Here is a 20142-nt window from a genome sequence, read left to right on the forward strand (position 1 = left end):
GAAAGCACAAGTATCATTGCTTAAATTTCTGGGTAAATACAATATTTGCTAATCCTGGTGGTAGAATTGTCAGCATTTTTGGAAGACGGTACTATTCTTCTGTAACAGCTGACTGCTGGGGCAGGATTTCAGAGCTCTAGACTAGTCCATGCAGCTGGTACTAGACTAAATGCACTGTGAAATGTCACCTGGAAATAAAGCAGTATAGGAGAGAGAGGGGTTTTTTGTAAGGCACTAGTTGTGCATTAATATCCAAGAGCAGTAATTCAGCTACCTAACATTTGCAGGTTCTGCTGCCATGCAGAATAATCATTTACCCAAGATTTAGTTACAGCCTGAAAGATGCATCTGGGTTTCTTTAGAGAGAGATCTGTCCTACAGAGGAAGGATGGGCCAGTGGTTGGGACAGTGGAAATATGGGTTCAGTTTCCTGACCCATCTCACACTTCCTTGAGCAAGTCATTCAGTGTCTTGGTTCCCCATCTATAAAATGGGGTGATAGTACTTTGCTACTTCTTGGGGATGTTGTGAGGATAAACCCATTAAAGTGCTTGTTGGCAATGCATGCCACAAGTGCCTTACATAGATATGGGCCAGATTATCAGATGGTGTACGTTGGAAAAGCTCTATTGAAGTCAATGGCTCTATGCCGGTGTACAGCAGCCAGGGCTTAGTCCATAAGTGGCCATAGGGTACACTGGCTCAGGGTGTTAAGGGTTCTGGGCAGGTAGTGTTCCCTCTTGCCTGATCACTGCTGTCTTTGGTTGCTGAAACTCATGGATAGGGAACGGCTTGGATGAAGAGAGCAATGCTGTGGATAATGGCACTCTGGCCTCCAAAGCCCTACTCGCGGGGATGGTAGAAGCTGTTTGCTAGAAACCATAAGGTGTTCTAATATTATGGCAATTATTGAATCATAAGTAGAAGATAGACAAACAACCTGTCTCCTTTGGAAACCTGGATTCAAATGTGGATTACAGTGCAGGGTCTGGAATAAAATGAGGTCTCCACATCACAAAAGCACCCTGCGGCTTGTCGGTGCCGGCGGACACTGCTGCCCTCAGGAATGGAAGAGCAGAGGGTACTCCATGTGGGTAATGAGGTGCATTGGCCAGGCGGTATGGGACCTGCTGTGCTAGAATGTTAGCTCAAGCTGCAGTTGGGAGTCAGGTTGCTTTGACGGAGCTGGGTGAGAGAACATGTATAGAATACTCCTCATTGCTATGCCATATCTCAGTACATTCAGATGAGACGCTTGCATTCCCAAGCCCTAAATAAATCCGCCATAATATATTTTTTTTTTGTAAATCTATTTTTAAAAAAGGGGAGAACCCCAAAGCCAGCCCTCCCTGTGGTTCTGTGATGCTGCTCTCTGTATGGGCGAGCACCATTTCTCCAAGTTCATAAATCCTTAGTTAAACTTAATAAAATGTAACAGGACCAAGCTTACTCAGTTAGGCTATGACACAGAAGTGGAGAAGGAAAAGTATCTCCTGCTCGTACCCCCTTCTTCTAACAATTGATCCTTCTGTGACTCTTTCAGTTAAAAGATTTATGGTGGACTTTCTGGGCAGAGAGTCAAAATGATACTGAAATGAAAATACTATGAAAACAGAGATGGGGTAGGAATGTTCTGCTTTCATGCTTGACTTTTTTAAAAAAAAAAGTCCCCTTCCCCTTTATGGAAGAGTACTGTAGGATTTAAGGGGGGGTAGCCCTACCAGGTTGGATCAACTAAGGGAAGGTGCAAGAAGTCTTCTAGTGCAAAATTGAGATCAGCCTCTATAGGACATTTCTTCCCACCCGCAGGCAGTCAGTTAGTTGCTTTAAGATCTGAAGCCTCTGGGGTTTTATCCCTTATGTTATTTTCCTCCCAATCTGATGTAAGCGTGGCTTTTCTCCCTGTTCATATAAATGGAATAACATGGGTTTTTTTAATGCCAATAAACTCTTTGGCTTCAGTGGTATCTTGTGACAGGGAATTCCACCAGTGAATTATGTATGAATTAAATTAGGTGTTAATGGCCAATGTGTGTTAACTTATTATATATGAATTTGTGTATCAAAGAATTCCTTTTGTCCATTTGAAATGTATTGCAGCTCAGTGTAACTGGATTTCTCTTTGCTCTTGTATTGAGAGAGGATAAATAGGAGGGTCTACTTTTTTCTGTCTGCCTTTCCATCCTACCCCCCTCATTACTGGCTTCCTATTTGCCCCGACTCCATTTCAACATCACATAGTCCCTCCTCCCACGTCTCCTGTCCGGTTATCCTTCTCCATTCTCAGCCTTCTCTTGTGTCCTCCCCTGTGGAGCGCAGTGCTGATCTGGCACCTTCATAAGTCCCCACTTTTACACTGCATTTTGGAGCCAATTTCGGTTGAACTAGATCCCACTGAATAAAGTGCCTGTGCTGTTTTTTATGATGGCAATGCAATAATCATAATTTATGTCTATGTAGCACCTTTCCCACAGATGTGCCTTTACAAACTGCAAGCCTTATTGGGCCTGGTCCAAAGCCCGTTGAACTCAATGGGGCGTCCTTCCATTGACTTGGATGGGTTGAGGATTAGGCCTGCATCGTGCAGCCACTCAGTGGGAGAAGTTTCCCCCTTGTATAGTGGCTGTGCACAATCTCAGGCTCTCCTGAACAATAATAATTCACATCTTATGTAGCACTTTCATCAGGAGATCTCCAAGGGCTTTACGAAAGAGGTCGGTATTATTATCCCCATTTCACAGATGGGGACACTGAAGCACGGAGACATGACGTGACTTGCCCAGTGTCACCCCACAGGCCAGTGGCAGGAATAGACATCCTGAGTCCCGTGCTGTATTCACTAGGTCACACAGCCCTCCCATTAGATTTCCCTCTAATCTGGCCCAGCAAATTGTGCAGCTGGCATTAAGTGCTGTGGCAGCATGCACCGCGCATCCTGCTTCTGATCACATGAAATTTAAGATGTATAAATTTATGTCACATCAAAGGAGCCTGCCCTCTCTACCCCTGAAGAGAAAAGCTGCTGTGTGTCACTGTACAACACGCTTGTTGTCTATAAATCACTTGGCTGTGTTACATAGCCCTTGAAAAATGTTATCAGCGCATCCTGCGCTTAAACCTGTCCTTTAAGAACGAAAGGTCCTGATCATTCGAATCACATCATTAATTTGCCTCTGTTATGGTGCTGGATAAATACAACGGAGTATCTGGCTCGCTTCCAAAGCTAGTCAATGAAAACTATCTGTGGAATGCCCCGGCTACAAGAAATACAAACTGAAACCATTAGGTGGAGTGTTGACTGATAAGCAGGCCCCAGATTTGTCCGAGGAATGGAGTTTTATCAAGGTAAAAGAAAATAAATCTGCACACCAAATGCGCAGCTATTGAAACGGGACGGTTTGGAAACATCTTATCACCTTCAGACATTAGCAGCTTAGACGAGCTGGCACAGCATCTTGTCTTTCCTTCAAAAGGATTGCTCTTTCCAATGAAGCGCTGCACGGAGCACTGGGCTTCACGAGCGTTGACCCAAAGGAGCTCTGGTTCAAGTTCTAAACAAAGAGTCAGGCTTGCGGCTCTTGTGTAGGCATTTGCTCCTGTTGAAGCCAGTAGCTCTCCCATGATTGGGCCGTTATGTCTGGTGACCAGAAAAGCTGAACTGAATTGTGACACGATTGTCCAGGGCAGCTCATGTTCCTGAGTGGGAGCTGAAGAGGCCAGCTATCTGCTTCTCTCTGCACTCTGAGGCAGGACACTTCTGTTGCAGAGCCAATTCGGAAGCACTTGTGAGATCGTAAGTTCTGCTCCACTTTGTGCCCGAATCAAAACCTTGGATCCTCAGACCCTCCAACTTTGTAGGCTTTTGGAACAAGAACCCAGAGCCAGAGCCAAAATGTGCAAAAGGCCTCTAATTTTTACAATGGGTCAAACCAAAATACCGGATCTGAACAATCTCAAACTCTGGCGCAGGGCCATGCATGTGTTTTTTGGACATTTGGAGCCATAGCCAAAATTTGCAGCTTGGGGTCCATCTCTTTTGAATAGCACTGGTCCAAAAAAAAAAAAAAAAAAAGATAAGATTTTTTTCAGGGAGAAAAAAATAAAATTTCTAAATTTTCATCCTTCAGCTTTTGAAAAATAAATTCTTTTGTTTATTTTAAACCTTTCAAAGTTCGGAATGTATTTATTCATTTAGTATTTATTTGGTTTGAGAAATTTTGACCAGGTCTGCTTAGTACTATGAGACCAAACTTTAAAGAGGTGCTCTAAAGAGACAGAGAGTGCAGCCTTGCCCACATGACAATGGGTGTGCCACTATATCTATACTGACATAACTAGTGGAGTTCTTCTCCTGGTATAGTTAAACCACCTCCTCGAATGTCGAGCTATCTTAGCAAAATGAGTCTTTTGACAGTATAAGCTGCATCTACATGTTTTTTTTTTTTTTTTTGCCAGCGTAACTCTCTTGGTTGGGCTGCATGTGTGGTATTTTGGGGGGCGTGTGTTTTTTTTCCACACTCCAAGACATCACAGCCATGCTGGCAAAACTTTTTAGAGTAGACCAAGATTTAGTGTAAGTCTTTGGAATCCAAGAGTATCTGTCAGCCCTGTATAAATTGCTGTAAAGCATTTGAACAGTTCCTTGTTTTTAAGGAGCTGGTTTTATGAAGTTGGCCTTGGAAGGACTTATTTAATCCTACTTCTTCAAGTGAAATGGGAAGGACTTATTTGTTTTTTAACTATATTGTGGCTTGACTATGGGAGATGCTGTTTTTTCTTTTGTCTTGTAGCCAGAGGACATTTTTGTCACTTCATTATAAAAAAAAAAAAAAAAAGGCATTTGACTGCCCTGACTTGGCAGGATTAGAATTCAAGCATTCCACAAGAATGACCACAGTTCCACATGTTCCTTGAACAGGCCAGATCCTCAGCTGGTGTAAATCAATGTAGCTCTGTTGTATTCAATGAAGCTATGCTGACTTACATCAACTGAGAATCTGGTGCCTAGATTTTAATCACCTTGGGGACAGTTGTTTATAGAGTAAGGTCAAATCCTGTATTGATTTATATCCGATGCAACTCTGTCTGCCCATAAACTGGTCACTTTGATCTATCCTGGGGTAATACCATTAATTTCAGTTGTTTCTTCTGGTTTCCACTTGTAGAATTGGAGGAGAATCAGGCCATTTTGGTTTTTGGGGGGACCATTTTGAGCATTTCTCTTTGGGGAAAGGGAGTTTTTGTGACTCTTTCCTTCCTTCATTCCCCATCCTGAAATTCTAGGGCAAAACCCTGGCCTGAAAAGGTACTTGCCAATCTTATGTCTTCCAAAAAGTATCCTCTAGGGTGTAGCAGATGTTTGTTTGGCTGCCTGGCTGATTCTAATTGAATTGGTGCAAAGTCCTCGGTTTCACTAGAACAATTCACGATACCAAAACTCTCAAAACTTTATCAAGCTGCAGATGTTCCTGGAAGTGAGCAAAAGAGGCCAGTTATCTTGTCCTTGCTGCACTCTAGGGCCGGACACTTCTGGGCAACTGACATCCTATTGCAGAGTCAATTCAGATCCCATGCTCTGGTGGGGTCATAAATTCTACTCTTCCTGGACCTGAATCAAAACTTCAGGTCTTCAAATCCTCCAGCTTTGTCCGCGTTTGGAACAAAAACCCAGATCAGGAGCTGAAATTTGCACAAGGCCTGTAACTTTCATAATGGATCCAACCAATGTACCGGATCTGAGTAATCTCACTTTGGCTGGGTGACGTGTGTGTCTCTGTGTGTTTTTAGCTCTGACGTTGCCCTAATCTATAACTCCTCCTAGCCTGCATTTTGATCTTTGCTTTTTGTGGAATTTGACAGACATCTTACAAACTGGATCTTTTGGATTACACTTTTTTGTTGTTTTTTGTTTAAAATCAGGTTGCAAACTTTATATAAACATCCAGTCTGGCCACAAACATTGTAATAACATAAGAACGGCCATACTGGGTCAGACGAATGGCCCATGGAGCCAGTATCCTGTCTTTGATAGTGGCCAATGCCAAATGCTTCAGGAGGAAAGAACAGAACAGGGCAATTTCAAGTGATCCATCCCCTGTCATCCAGTCCCAGCTTCTGTCAGTTGGAGGTTTAGGGACATCCAGAGCATGGGGCTGCATCCCTGACCATCTTGGCTAAACGCCATTGATGGACCTATCCTCCATGAATTTACCTAGTCCTTTTTTGAACCGTTACACTTTTGACCTTCAGAATATCACCAGGCAATGAGTTCCACAGGTTGACTGAGGATTGTGTGAAGAAGTATTTCCTTTTGTTTATAAACTTCCTGCCTGTACAAAACAGATATTGAAAAAAAAACACACAGCCATTTTCCCTCGAGCCCAGACAACACCTACTCATGAAAAACTATCCTAGCCTGAGCTTTTGCCTGTAGCCTCTATCGACCAGCTGTTCTCCCAGTTTGTAGCAGAGGGTGATATGAAAAATACCTTTGAAAAAAAGAATGAACTGTTTTAATATACCACACACACACAAAAAAATCCTGGCCACAGGTTCTTTGCGTTATTGCCACACTCTCTCCTTTGATCAGGATCCTCACTTGGGAGTCTTGGCAACTCAGAGGCGATGGTTCTAGTGTCGGAATAGCAGAAACTTTTTGTCAAAGGAAACAAAGGGTTTTGAAGAAAAATAGAAAAACATGAACTTTTCCAGATGTGTGCAGCTTGCGAGGGTTTGCCTCGACAGTCACGACTTCGGGGGTTTTGAGGGGATATTAGTAAGCATTAGGGGTTACCCTCAAAACTGAAACCTAACCCTCTATTTGCATATGCTGGAGGCTTGTCATCCTTATTCAATTAATACACGAATCCCAGTAATCCAGCCCTAAGTATACACTGCATACTTGGGTGAAGCTTGCAGAACGGGGCTACGCTGCTTGTTCGGACTGTGTTTTGTTAAGACTTCTTTAATCAAAACACTCATTCAGATAGGGAGGCCCGGCTGCATATTTTGGCATCGCTACCAAAAGGGGGCGGGGGCTGATGTTGATTTCCTTTTCCTTTAAGTGCTTGGAAAGTGACTATTTAACTGGTGTGGAAAAATAAATAGAAAACATACACGGAGGTCATGGCTTCTCCAGGATTCATTAAAAGCATTTTAAAAGGGATAAACATCTCCCCCCTCAAGGTGTTTGTGAGACACATGGCCAATGTTTGCAGCCATTTCCCCTCCCTCCCCCCCCCCCCCCGTTAAGCTTAAATTCATGACAGTGGGGAGGGGGAGAAAGGGGTTGGTTCTGGTGCCCAGTGTGAACAGAAATGGCATTAGACTTTCTACAGTCCCTATAAGGTCACAACTCCAACCCTGAACAAACCAACTGCTTCACTCTGGGTACTTCTGCTGGGGTGGAGCACCATTGACGTCGCTGGTGCTTGGTGGAGATCTTGGGCTCTACCCATACAGGGCTCCTCCTAGGATCAGAGCCTGCTGGAGAGCTGGGATCAGGCCAAGAGCTGCCCTCCTCCCTGGACCCCCTGGCAGGGGGACGAATTGGTCTGTGAGATCTGTCACATTCTGGTCCTGCAGAAGGAGTAATTGAGCCTTGAGTTCCCTCCCCAGATCTTGCTGCCATCCGCATTCCGAAATATATTAGAGATTTATAAATCTAGATGTTTCAGTGCCACTAAGAGGCTAAATGAAATGAAAGCGGTTTGGGCTAGTGGCTGGCACACAGGCCTGGGAGTCAGGCTCTCCTGAGCTCTGAGCCTGCCACGGACACTGAGTCCCCTTTTCACCACAGCAGCTGCTGCTCCCTTCCTCTCTCCCTCCTTTTCCCACTTTCTCTTGTCTTTCTCTCTCTCTCCCTCCTTCCACCTCTGTATCCTCCCTCCCATAGGGTTCCTGGTGGTGCCGCTGAGCCCTGCAACACCAGGGTCATCGGAGCAGGGCCTTCTCCTCCTCCTCCTCCCTTGTTTTTTTCCTGCTACTGCTGTCTCCAGGGAAAAGGGACACAGACTTACTAGCCAGCCTGGCCTCCGGCTGCTTTGCAGCTGAAGGGGTGGGGGAGGACGAGCTGACTTTGCTGAAGAGGCAGAGAAGACTGAAAATATGCCCCTTGCTAGTGGAATTTGTTCCCCCAGCCCCATGAAAATGGATGTCAGCCTGCACCACACAACGGGTTTGAAACACCTGGTCTCAATAGCAGCACTAAGAGACGTGAGCTGGCCAAGGTCTCAGGAGCAGAGCTAGGAACGGAACCCACGCTGTCTGACTCCCCCTGCCGTTCCCGACTGACACGGCCATTTTGTCAGCAGAGAAGCAGGCAGGTGCCCCCGTACTTTGCGGTACTGCCAGGTCGCTTCCTGCCTTCGAAAGGCAGACTCTTCCTGAGCTTCAGTAAAGGGCAGGATGGAAAAGCCATCGCCGGGCTGGAAACGGTGACTTAGTCAAAACCGTAACGCCGCTTCCCGCCATGCTCCCTGGAGCGAGGCTAGGGGCAGCTTGGCTGGGGAGTGGGTGGACACCCCAGGGTAGATGTGCCTGGGAGAGATTGTATTGGTTTTACTGACCTGTCTCCAGCTGAAAATGGCAGCTTTCTGACTGAAAGGAATGAAGGGTCTGCCCTGAGACGTTGTTCTGTGCTGGGTGGGTGTGTGGGCCTGAAATCTGATTAGCAGAATCGTGAATGTGTTTAGGGTTTTGAGATTTCTGGTCAATGCAAGTACCGGGCTAGATTTATGTGTCATGTTAAGGCTCCTATAAACCTCTCCAGCAACCTATATGTCAGAAGATCCCCCTGGTGGGATCAAGCTGGTTTACCTGCTCTGGCTATGCCCTCTTCCATCTCCAGCATGTCCTGGATACGTCCTAGACACCTCGCCCGCTGCTTCCTCAGGCCTTTCCCCAGTTCTACACAGCCTTGCACCTTGCTTAACCACTTACAGCTGTGCAAAGTGGTGTGAAAAGTCACCTCCAGTGTAAATAGAGGCATAGGATGGGACCTAGTCCAGTATCTAAATGGTTGCCTGAGAGGTAAGAACCCCATGCCTTGCAGCTGTGGGATAATCGACCCCATCCTGCTTAAGGGTGAGCAGATTTTGAGTGAGATGAAGGGGTAACTGAGTTGATTTCTCTCACTTTGCATAGAAAATCCTTTCACCCCCCCGTCAGGCTTCTGGTATTTTATTTTTCCTGTTAAAAGTCACTAATAAATGGAGGATTTATTTGGCTGGTGGCAGGGCGTTAATCTGCATCAGTGCCCTGGGCAGCACACCACTGTGCATAGCTCCTTTACGGTTTCCTCTTTCTCCATTTTGCGTAATGACCCAGGAGTTGATCTGTTTGGAAGCTGCCAACTTTGGGCCATACCAAATTAATTAGCCGCCTCTTTTCTTGGCTATTGAGGGCCCTTTCGGAAGGAAACTCATGGCTCCTGGAGCAGAAACGGTTGAGTCAGCAACAGTCATCGTTTCAGCAACCACAATCCCATGTCGGCTTTATCCGTCACTTGGCTACTCTTATGCTCACAGTCCATTTGGCGTGCACTATTGGAATTCTTCACATTACAGGGTAAAGTAACCATAGATTGTTCGGCCAGATGTTAGAAATGTCCATAAATCAGAGGAGAACAGGTGTCTTCCAACTCCAAGTAGTATATTTTGTAGCACCGGAGTAAAAATACAATGCCCCATTGACCTTTGTTAGCAGTAGAGTCCCTTCCCTGTATAGGCCATGATAACCATTACTTAAATGTCCGCCTCTTGCTGCAAAACACGGGTATAAATTGAGAGCAGCTCATCTGAGCTCAATTTGAATCTTACATACTATGACAGGTTGGCAGCCTTTAGAACTCTCCTTGGGGTCTTTAGAATCCTGTTTGAGCAGCATTGTCAATTCCTGTGATTTTAATCGAAAGCGTCCTGGTGCTCGGTGTTTTGCTTAAGGTCCTGGATTTCAATATAGCAAGGTTCTAGCCTTTATGGTTGCAGAGAAAAGCTAGGAAATGTGAAGTCTAAAGGCTCAAAACCCAGAAGGCCAATAAAAAGTGATGTCTTATTAAAAAAAATCCCATGTTCTTTAAGACAATCCATATGATTTTGAGGGCTTGATTCATGATTTTTTATCTTGCTTGCTTGGCAATACTGTTTATGGATGCAGGGCTCCTCTGACATGTCCTGTTAATTGAGGAAGGATGGTCTGTGGTTAAGACTGGGACGCAGGAGATCCATGATCAATTCTTTGTTCTGCCACTGACTTTCTCTGACTTTGAACATGTCACCTAATCTCTCTCTCCGCCTCAGTTCCATGACTATAAAATGGGGATACTACATGAGTTCTCTATTTAGATTGTGAAGTGTTTGGGGCAGGTACTGTACCTTACTCTGTGTGTGTGTGTGGTGCCCAAATGGTAGGAATCAGGAGTTTGAACCCCACATACAGGTGAAGTGGGATTACCACTGAGCCATAGTATAGGTGAGTTCAGTTAGCTTTCAACCAGGATATAAAGGGGGTTGGAGGAGCCTCTCTGAGGCAAAGAGAGGGAACTAGAGTCTGGGACAGAGGTTCTTCAGGGAAAACCCTAAGGATCACCTGGCCTGGGGAAAATGCTTAGTCTGAGGTTTGTGTTTGAGTGTTGTACCAATAATGCCGACCTCAGGAAAGGGACTATATGGTCTCCATAGTGCATACATTAGCAGCAATGACATTTGCGTAGACACTGGGATGTCTTTAGTAGGGTTTCTATGTTTTGACATGGGGGTAACTGAGAAGAATTTTTGGGTCCCTGTCCCATTTTCGTTTCCGGGACTTGTCCTCCCAAATCACAGATGGAATAAAGCTTGAAGGGCAATAACACTGACTCACTCCTCATCTTCACCCCACCAGTCTCACCCACAGCTCAATCCAGGTCAGAGATGTTCCTGCGTTAACATCTAACGGGAGCCTGCACTCTTTGCATTTGACTGATATACGGAGGCCCAATTCCCGTGAAAGCCTTTGGGCCAAACTCATCTGTGACTTTAAAAAGGCCTGATTCTGATTTCATCCATACTGGTGCAAGGCTACTGATCTGAATGGAGTTAGTCCACATAGAGTAACTAGAGCAGGGGCCAAATAGGGTGTAAGTAGTTTGGGAAATATTGCTAAGGGTAGCTTGTCTCAATAGTGAAAATTGCACGATGCTGGTGTTTGCTGGGCCTGATTTTGATTTCACACTGAAATTGATTTCAGGCTCCATTGTGGTCAGTGGTGTTCTACAGGGGTAGATGAGATCAGGAGTAGTCATTTCTGTTGTGGCAGGAAAAAACAACTAACTGGAGACTATAAAAAGACTATAAGTATAGGTTGGGCCTGCTTTGTTTTATTCACCAGTGAATTTGGATTGACGTGTCTGCACTTACACATGTCTGAGGTAATTGTTTTCAGGACGGTTTGGTAAATCTCTGATTCTTTGTGTCAGTCCCAAAACTCCTCTAAACATTTAAAAAAAAAACAACACCCCTGTGAAAAAATGTACTTCAGTGTTTATAACATCTCAGTTCCATCATGGCAGGAGCTAGGCCATTATCCCTCTCTGTGTCTTGCTTCCCGTTAATGATACTGCAGGACGTTGTGCTAACGTAACATGTTTCCTCTGTCTCAGTACAGATGTGGAGACCGAATGGCATTCTGAAGCTTTACACAAAGGCTTTTTTACTGACCTCTGTGGTAAAACCCAGTACTATTTCCAGATAACATTTATTGTCACTCAGGCCTAGGATGACCAGATGTCCCTATTTTATGGGGACAGTCCTGATATTTGGGGCTTTGTCTTATATAGGTGCCTATTACTCCCCACCCCTGTCCCGATTTTTCACACTTGCTGTCTGGTCACCCTACTCAGTCCTGTAACGTGGGGATCTTCTTTGACTCGGACCTCTCTCTAGTTCCTCACATCCAGGCGATGGCTAAATCTTGCTGCAGAGCATTTATCCTCACAACACCTTTGGGAATTTGAGCATTGGCTTGCTAAACCCAGCGTTGTGAGTTCAATCCTTGAGAGGGCCATTTAGGGATCTGGGGCAAAATCAGTACTTGGTCCTGCTAGTGAAGGAAGGGGGCTGGACTCGATAACCTTTTGGGGTCCCTTCCAGTTCTAAGAGATAGAGAGGCAGGCCAGCTCTATCGTTCCCATTGTACAGATGGGTAACTGAGGCACAAAGAGACGAAGTGACTTGTCCAAAACCACACAGGAAGTCTGTGTGGAGCAGGGACTTGAATCATAGAATATCAGGGTTGGAAGGGACCTCAGGAGGTCATCTAAGGAGGGAGGGGGGAAATAAAACCTGCCGGCATAATCGCTCATGTGCACAGTGCTATGTTGGTGAAAGATGCTCTCCCGTCGGCATAACGCTGCTACATGAGTTCTCATACAGTGGCACAGCTGTAATGCCTCTGTAAGCCTGCGAGTGTAGACATGGCCTTAGTCTCAGGCTTGCGTCCTAACCATTGTGCCATCCTTCCTAAAGCTCCCACTGACTTCATTGTTGCACAGTCATGGCTGCAGAACCCGAGTACTGCAAATTCTTATGTACATGCATAACTTTATTTGACTACCTTCTGACTGGGAGTGCTTACCCAGGTAGAGCTACACATGTAGGGAAGGGCTTGTCTATGCATGAAAGTTAATCTGGAATAAAGTAAGGTGTGAATTTAAAGTGAATTAACTACTCCATGTGTGGACACTCTGACTCTGGAAGAAGAGTGTTCCCCTTTAGTACCAACTTTGTATTCAGCTAGCCAGAAAAAACAGTGTGATCACAGGTTCCAAAATTATTGCTGTCATACCATACTGCTCTTGGGCTGTACCCCATTCTGGTGCCCACACCAGATCAATAGGACTCCCAGGAGGCTGAATGCTTTGCAAAGACTTCACACTCAGCTCCTACTTGTCTCCTGCAAAGAGCGCTCTCTCCACATATTGCTTGACAATGGGTTTCCTGAATATCTAAATTCTGCTTGTGTACATCGACAGCAGGGTTCGAACCCAGGACTCTCAGCATCAGTCACTACTGTTTAAAGCTACAGAAGCAACTTGCTTAGCTAGTAGCATTAGTAGGCTGTTCTCTTTTAGCAGCTCAGCCAGTAGAGGGGTTGGCAGCATAGTACACATGCATGCACCACTAGGTGGAGCTATATCTACTTTAGCTTGAATCCAAACAAAAAGTCTTCATGGGCCTTCCAGGGAACACTTAACAGGGGGGCATCCAATCCCCTTGCTGAATTCTTGAGGTTGCACTTTTACAATAACAATTTGAAAAAAAAATTAACTCCCGACGACGGTTAACAGCTTGCTAATTGCATGCAACTGTTTCTTGAGTTCCTGATCCCTGTCTGGTGGTTAAGAAGGCAAAAGGCTCCATAAATCAGCAGGAGCAGCTGCCTCCTTCAAGCCAGGCATGGCGTATGTCACAAACTATAGAAAGGAATTGCGATATTGGAAGAAGTGGAGATGATTAATGGAGCAGACGTCGAGGCTCGGAGAGTGCTTGCACTACTGTGTATAGTAGCTATGCATACTTCAATCATTTATCTTCTCTCCTCATCCGCCTCCCCCTCTTTCCCAAGTGACAGGGCAGTCATGTTAAGTGTGGTGGCCATTAAAAATAGAATAATTTACAATGTGCTTAAAGACCCGGCATGGTGTTGCCAGTGATGACGCTTAAATGTGTCCCTTCCTCTTGTTCTTTGGGAGGAGAATGGAAAGGGAATAGGAAACCCAATGCTTGATTTTAAATGACTGCTCTGGCTTCAGCAAACTCTTTCCAGCTTAGGAGGAGAAAATCTGGGTCCCTTTGGCATCTGCTGTTTGATCCATTCATTGTCATGCCAGGCGGGCATCTTGGGTGAGATGAGCAAAGGATAGTTTAATGACAAGCCAAGAGCAAAAAATTAAATACAATTAACAAGGCAATGTGTATCTTGATTCTACTAGGCTGGATTATAGCTGGGTCTATGCAGGTGGGGTGGAAATATGATGCACTTAACTTTCTGCTTGGGCCAGAGCTTCATATAATCACCTATAACCCTAACCCTAAAACCTAAGTCCTTGTATTTCCTGGACAGGTGGGGAAGGTTAGCTCCAGCATCAATGCTAGGCTTGCTAAGCGGGTGGAGTGAGGGAGGTCCACCATCTGACATAGCCGATCCTGCATCAGTATTTTGCATATGGCACTAATGGACCTGCTCTGGAGGCATCTTCACTAATTCCAGATCAGGATCTGTATGCTTATATACTGCCTTCGTTGCCTTTGGGCAATGGGTGGAGAGGAGAGATTTTTCCACTTCTAGGTACTGTGCCTTCAGACATTCTTAGATCTGCCAAGATATCATTTCGTTGTCCAATTCAACTTCTAAAACCTCCCGCACCTCTGGCTAAGTTCCATTGTTCTGATACCCATTAAATATGGAATCTTGGTATACAAGGAAATACAAATGCTTGTAGTATTTATGTAGAACCAATTGATTTATGGCTTTCCTTTACAGCAGAGAGCCAAACGCAGAATGGCCATTATTTACTCAAACCCAGTCCAGGGGATAGGAATCTTTGACGGCCTTTGCCCCTTCCTTGAGATCTGAAGCTGCTTTTCCTTTCGCTGTTGTAGCCAGTAACGTTTTTTTTTTTGCCTCTCCAACATCCTCAGATAGTTACTCAAAACAAACACAAAATGAGTCCAGTTTTGAAATCCAGTGGCGTTCTGTTCATTTTTTTTGTCCTTCTCTTTATTTTCCAGTTTCACATTCTCCTCTGCACTTCCCAGTTCAGATCCAAACCAGTAAAAATCCCAATTTTTTTTTTTAAAGGCATGGTCTTATGGAATTTCCTGCAATCTGACACGGTTTGCACACCTTGTTTGCAGTGCCGGGAAGTTTGGGCAGTTTAGATAAACTTGGGTTAAGATTCCAATGTTAATTCCAGTTAATCTGGAATAAAGTAGGGTGTTGGATGCTTGGATGCTTAGCTGAACCAACCCAAGCTTTATTTCATGTTCTCCCGTCCCAAGCCCCCTGATTTCCCTCTGTCTGCTTTTGTAGCTGAACTGCAGTATTTCTTTCCATTGCAGCTCCCTAACTTCATCAACACAACGCTCCCTCCACATGAGCAAGTGACGGCTCAGGAGATAGACAGCTACTTCCGACAGGAGCTCATTTACAAGAGGAACGAGAGGATGGGGAAAAGAGTGATGGCCCTTTTAAAGCAGAACACAGACAAGAGCTTCTTCTTTGCCTTTGGAGCAGGTATGGAACAAAATACCCTTGTTTGTTTACTTATGTGGACAATGTAATTGAAATCCAATGGGGGGGGGGAGAGGGTTCTTCACTGTAAAATTTGGCCTTCAGTATAGAAATCTTCCTCTTGGGAATCTCCTTTGAGGCAGAAGGTCCTTGCTCCCTGACCTATTTCAGGACCTGGCAGTGATGTGGATTGAAACATAAACTCTTTGCACTTACACAATTTATTTTAAATGCCAACATATGTTCACTTATTGTTTCCCTCTTATTGTAAATCTGCTCATTTCTTAGAGACTGAGTCAGGACATTCATGGACTTTACTAGTAGAATTGATACATGCCAGGCTACTTAGCGGCCTTTCAAATCATCGCAGACTATCTTCAGTGTTCCTTAGGGTACGTCTATACTTACCTCCGGGTTCGGCGGTAAGCAATCGATCTTCTGGGATGGATTTATCGCGTCTTGTCTAGACGCGATAAATCAATCCCGGAAGTGCTCGCTGTCGACACCGGTACTCCTGCTCCACGAGAGGAGTACGCGGAGTCGACGGGGGAGCCTGCCTGCCGCGTGTGGACCCGCGGTCAGTACCTTGTAGTTCGAACTAAGATACTTCGACTTCAGCTACGTTATTCACGTAGCTGAAGTTGCGGATCTTAGTTCGAACTGGGGGGTTAGTGTGGACCAGCCCTGAGAGTGCTCCAGTTTGCTCCCAAAAGGGATTCTATACAGTAAAGATGCCTGCAATAGACTGCTACAATATACACCATTGCCCCCTTTCTTTTTTGAACAGAGTAGAAACTTTTCTAAGGTGAAAGCATTTATCTTTCTAACTTCTAAGGCCCCAACTAAGCATGTATTTAAAGTTAAGCCAGTGCTTAAGTCCATTCATTTCAAGGCAGTTAGCGATTGCCATATTGAAAACCAATAATTGATTCCTACTCTGTGTTTTCTTGCTCTTAGTCAATTTGTAATCCATGGCAGAACTTGGCCTCTCACCCCGTGACTCTTGCAAAGGATGTTGGCAAAGGCCACTCTTGCGATCCTTACTCAGGCAAAGCTTCCATAAGCATCAGTGGAAATTTTTGCTTGAGAAGGACTTCAAGATTTGGTCCAGACCTTCCTTGTTACAGCATGGACACATTTTGATTTTTTTTTCTCAGTTCATCTAGACTGAATTTTCTCTGGCACTTCTACTCTCCCATTCCTTGATGTTTCCGTGTCTTTAGAAATCAGTTTTGCCTAGCTCTCCTTGTGGTAGGAAAATGCACTTTTTTAGGGAGAGAGCAGGGAGAGAGAGAGAGAAATTGAAAGGGATGTGTCAGATGTTTAACAGAGCAAAAGTGGTAGAGTAAAACTACACAAACAGGTACTTGCCACACATCTCTTCCTAGCAGTCATGGCTGAACTGTGGAAGTTCAGGGCTTTTGTTTAACATCCGAAATTGACAATCTGAAGATTATTCAAACTAATTGGGGAAAGTGGCTAAAAACTCTGCAAGGAGACAGGTTTCGCCATGAAATTTTGACTACGGCCTGGTTTTGACTGTGTTAGAATCAGCCTTTGTCACTAGGCTTCTGCATCCAGTTCTGTCTGCAGCCAGAAAGAACAGATACATACAAAGGTTTGGGGGAAATTTCTGGTTGTTGTTTTTCTTTTTAATTTAATTCAAGTGTCAGCTTTCATTCTTGCAACTCCTTTAGAGGAAACACATTAGCTCCTCACTGAAACAGCGTTTATTATGCTGCAAAAGATAAGCTGTTCCATCCCAAAAAAGGATCTCCCCAACTTTTGCGCTCATAGTTTCTGGTAACTTTAATCAGCACTTGATTGATTATTTGCAGAACTGATTGAAAATTGGATTTTTTTTCCCCTATGGGAAAGTCCAATATGTCAACTTTTTATTTTGTTGATTTTTTTTTTTCTTCAGAACAAAAATTTTTGAAAAATTTCATATTGGAAATGTTTGTTTTGGTGTGCTCGAACAAATGGAAACATTTTTTGTTTCAAGTTCACCATTAAACTATCTCTCTCCAAGGTCCCAAGGTGCTTCTTGGGAGTTGTAATTCTGATGCCGCAAGTCCTTATTCTTTCTATGGGCTTGGCTCCAGGGCTGATGTACAGATCCCAGGATGCACCATGTGGCTTGGTCAGAGGTCACAGTGTATTATGGGAGGTGTAGGTCAGCCTGCCTATAGGAGATAACGAGGCATGAAGCACCTGAACTACAACTACAACCTGATTCACCCTAGGTAGGTGCAGGTTGGTGTCAAAATGACTTTAAACAAAATATTTTGTTTCAATTTGTCCCAGTGGAAAATACATTAATACTAATTAAAAAATGGTTAAAACCAAATTTTACCATGGACAATTCCCAACCGACTCTCCTTGTCTGTCACCCATTGAGCCAATATGTTTCTCTGATATAAATGGCCTAATTGTGCACCTCTGTATAGGTTGAGTATCAGGGGGTAGCCGTGTTAGTCTGTATCTACAAAAACAACAAGGAGTCTGGTGGCACCTTAAAGACTAACAGATTTATTTGGGCGTAAGCTTTCGTGGGTAAAAACCTCACTTCTTCGGATGCATAGAGTGAAAGTTACAGATGCAGGCATTATATACTGACACATGGAGAGCAGGGAGTTACCTCACAAGTGGAGAACCAGTGTTGACAGGGCCAATTCGATCAGGGTGGATGTAGTCCACTCCCAATAATAGATGAGGAGGTGTCAATTCCAGGAGAGGAAAAGCTGCTTCTGTAATGAGCCAGCCACTCCTGGTCCCTCTTCAAGCCCAAATTAATGGTGTTAAATTTGCAAATGAATTTTAGTTCTGCTGTTTCTCTTTGAAGTCTGTTTCTGAAGTTATTTTGTTCAATGATAGTGACTTTTAAATCTGTAATAGAATGACCAGGGAGATTGAAATGTTCACTTACTGGCTTTTGTATGTTACCATTCCTGATGTCCGATTTGTGTCCATTTATTCTTTTGTGGAGGGACTGTCTGGTTTGGCCAATGTACATGGCAGAGGGGCATTGCTGGCACATGATGGCATATATAACATTAGTAGATGTGCAGGTGAATGAGCCCTTGATGGTGTGGCTGATGTGGTTGGGTCCTCTGATGGTGTCGCCAGAGTAGTTATGGGGACAGAGTAGGCAACGAGGTTTGCTACAGGGATAGGTTCCTGGGTTGGTGTTTCTGTGGTGTGGTGTGTAGTTGCTGGTGAGTATTTGCTTCAGGTTGGGGGGTTGTCTGTAAGCGAGGACTGGCCTGCCTCCCAAGGTCTGTGAGAGTGAGGGATCATTTTCCAGGATAGGTTGTAGATCATGGATAATGCGCTGGAGAGGTTTTAGCTGGGGGCTGTATGTGATGGCCAGTAGTGTTCTGTTATTGTCCTTGTTGGGCCTGTCCTGTAGTAGGTGATTTCTGGGTACCCGTCTTGCTCTGTCAATCTGTTTCCTCACTTCCCCAGGTGGGTATTGTAGTTTTAAGAATTCTTGATAAAGATCTTGTAGGTGTTTGTCTCTGTCTGAGGGGTTGGAGCAAATTCGGTTGTATCTTAGGGCTTGGCGGTAGACAATGGATCATGTGATGTGTCTTGGATGGAAGCTGGAGGTATGTAGGTACGTATTGCGGTCAGTAGGTTTCCGGTATAGGGTGGTGTTTATGTGACCATCACTTATTTGCACTGTAGTGTCCAGGAAGTGGATCTCTTGTGTGGACTGGTCCAGGCTGAGGTTGATGGTGGGGTGGAAATTGTTGAAGTCCAGGTGGAATTCTTCAAGGTCCTCCTTTCCGTGGATCCATATGATGAAGATGTCATCAATGTAACGCAAGTAGAGGAGGGGCACTGTATAGGTTGTGATGGGTCTGATGTGCTCGGCCCTGGGAGCACAAGTGGACCACAAATGCAAGGAGGTCCTTCTGTCTCCCTAAATGGAAAACAGATGCTGTTCGTTGAACAGCATTTCTTTCAATAGTGCGACAAATGAACTGGCCTCCAAGGAGTTTGTTGTAGATAATCTACAAAGATACAGCAAAGAGAAGATAAAAGACCTTACTATTGTCTTTTGTTACAAAGATGTTGCAGGCCTGACAACGAAGACGACTCAAATATGATAGAAGTGGTTTGGAAGCATTCAGTGGTTAATAGCAAAGATATGTCACTTCCTGCAATTGTCTGTAGATCATCATTGGGCCAATAATACATGGAAGTGCCACCATCCTACTTGTGAGATGACTAAAGTTTGATTATCCTGTAAAGAGGAAATGAGCAGTTGTGAGGACAAATATTTTAAATAGAGACGGCACTTAGGGAGGGTCTTAGATCGGAATCTGGAACCAGATTAAATAATTAGATTATTCATTATGAATTATGTTATGCAGTTAGATTATATTAACTAGATATGATCAGATAAGACATGGGGTCAGAATACAGACAAGAGTCTGTAACTGAGGTTCAGATTCACTGGTGGTGACATCTCGAGAACTGTTTTCTTGAGCTTTTGGCCCCAAATGATGGAAATCTCATGAGATCAGCTCTTCTCAGGAGACTTTCGCCAAGTTGCTCTGGAATTCTTCTCATGAGATTTCATCCACATCTGTACCCAAATGGGCAGGTAGTCCCCTTTCAGTTTTGGATACCATCTGGAAATAAAACACTACAGGTGAGTTCAGATCCATGAGTTGGGTCTAAATCATCTCACGTCCTTCCTGAAATTCCTGGAGGGCTATATTTGAGGTTCTGGTTTTGGCTGAACTCAAGTTTTTAAAATGAAACAAACACTGACCCTATCCTGCACACATTGGGCAACAGGCGATTCATTGTGGTGCTCACCCTGCATGTCTTTCTGAATTTCTTGCCCAAGAAATGAAT

At 44.4% G+C, this 20142-nt stretch overlaps 1 protein-coding gene across 3 annotated transcripts in view; it reads left to right on the forward strand.

The window, feature by feature from the left end:
* Positions 1-20142, forward strand: part of TRABD2B (TraB domain containing 2B) — a 399542-nt gene that overhangs the window by 221394 nt on the left and 158006 nt on the right. For all 3 annotated transcript variants that reach the window (XM_054037760.1, XM_054037762.1, XM_054037761.1), the window contains one exon: positions 15099-15273. In XM_054037760.1, the coding sequence (XP_053893735.1) occupies positions 15099-15273 (175 nt within the window). The remainder of the gene's footprint in view (positions 1-15098; positions 15274-20142) is intronic.

Source organism: Malaclemys terrapin, chromosome 8, assembly GCF_027887155.1.
Source record: "Malaclemys terrapin pileata isolate rMalTer1 chromosome 8, rMalTer1.hap1, whole genome shotgun sequence".
In the NCBI taxonomy this organism is placed as follows: Eukaryota; Metazoa; Chordata; order Testudines; family Emydidae; genus Malaclemys; species Malaclemys terrapin.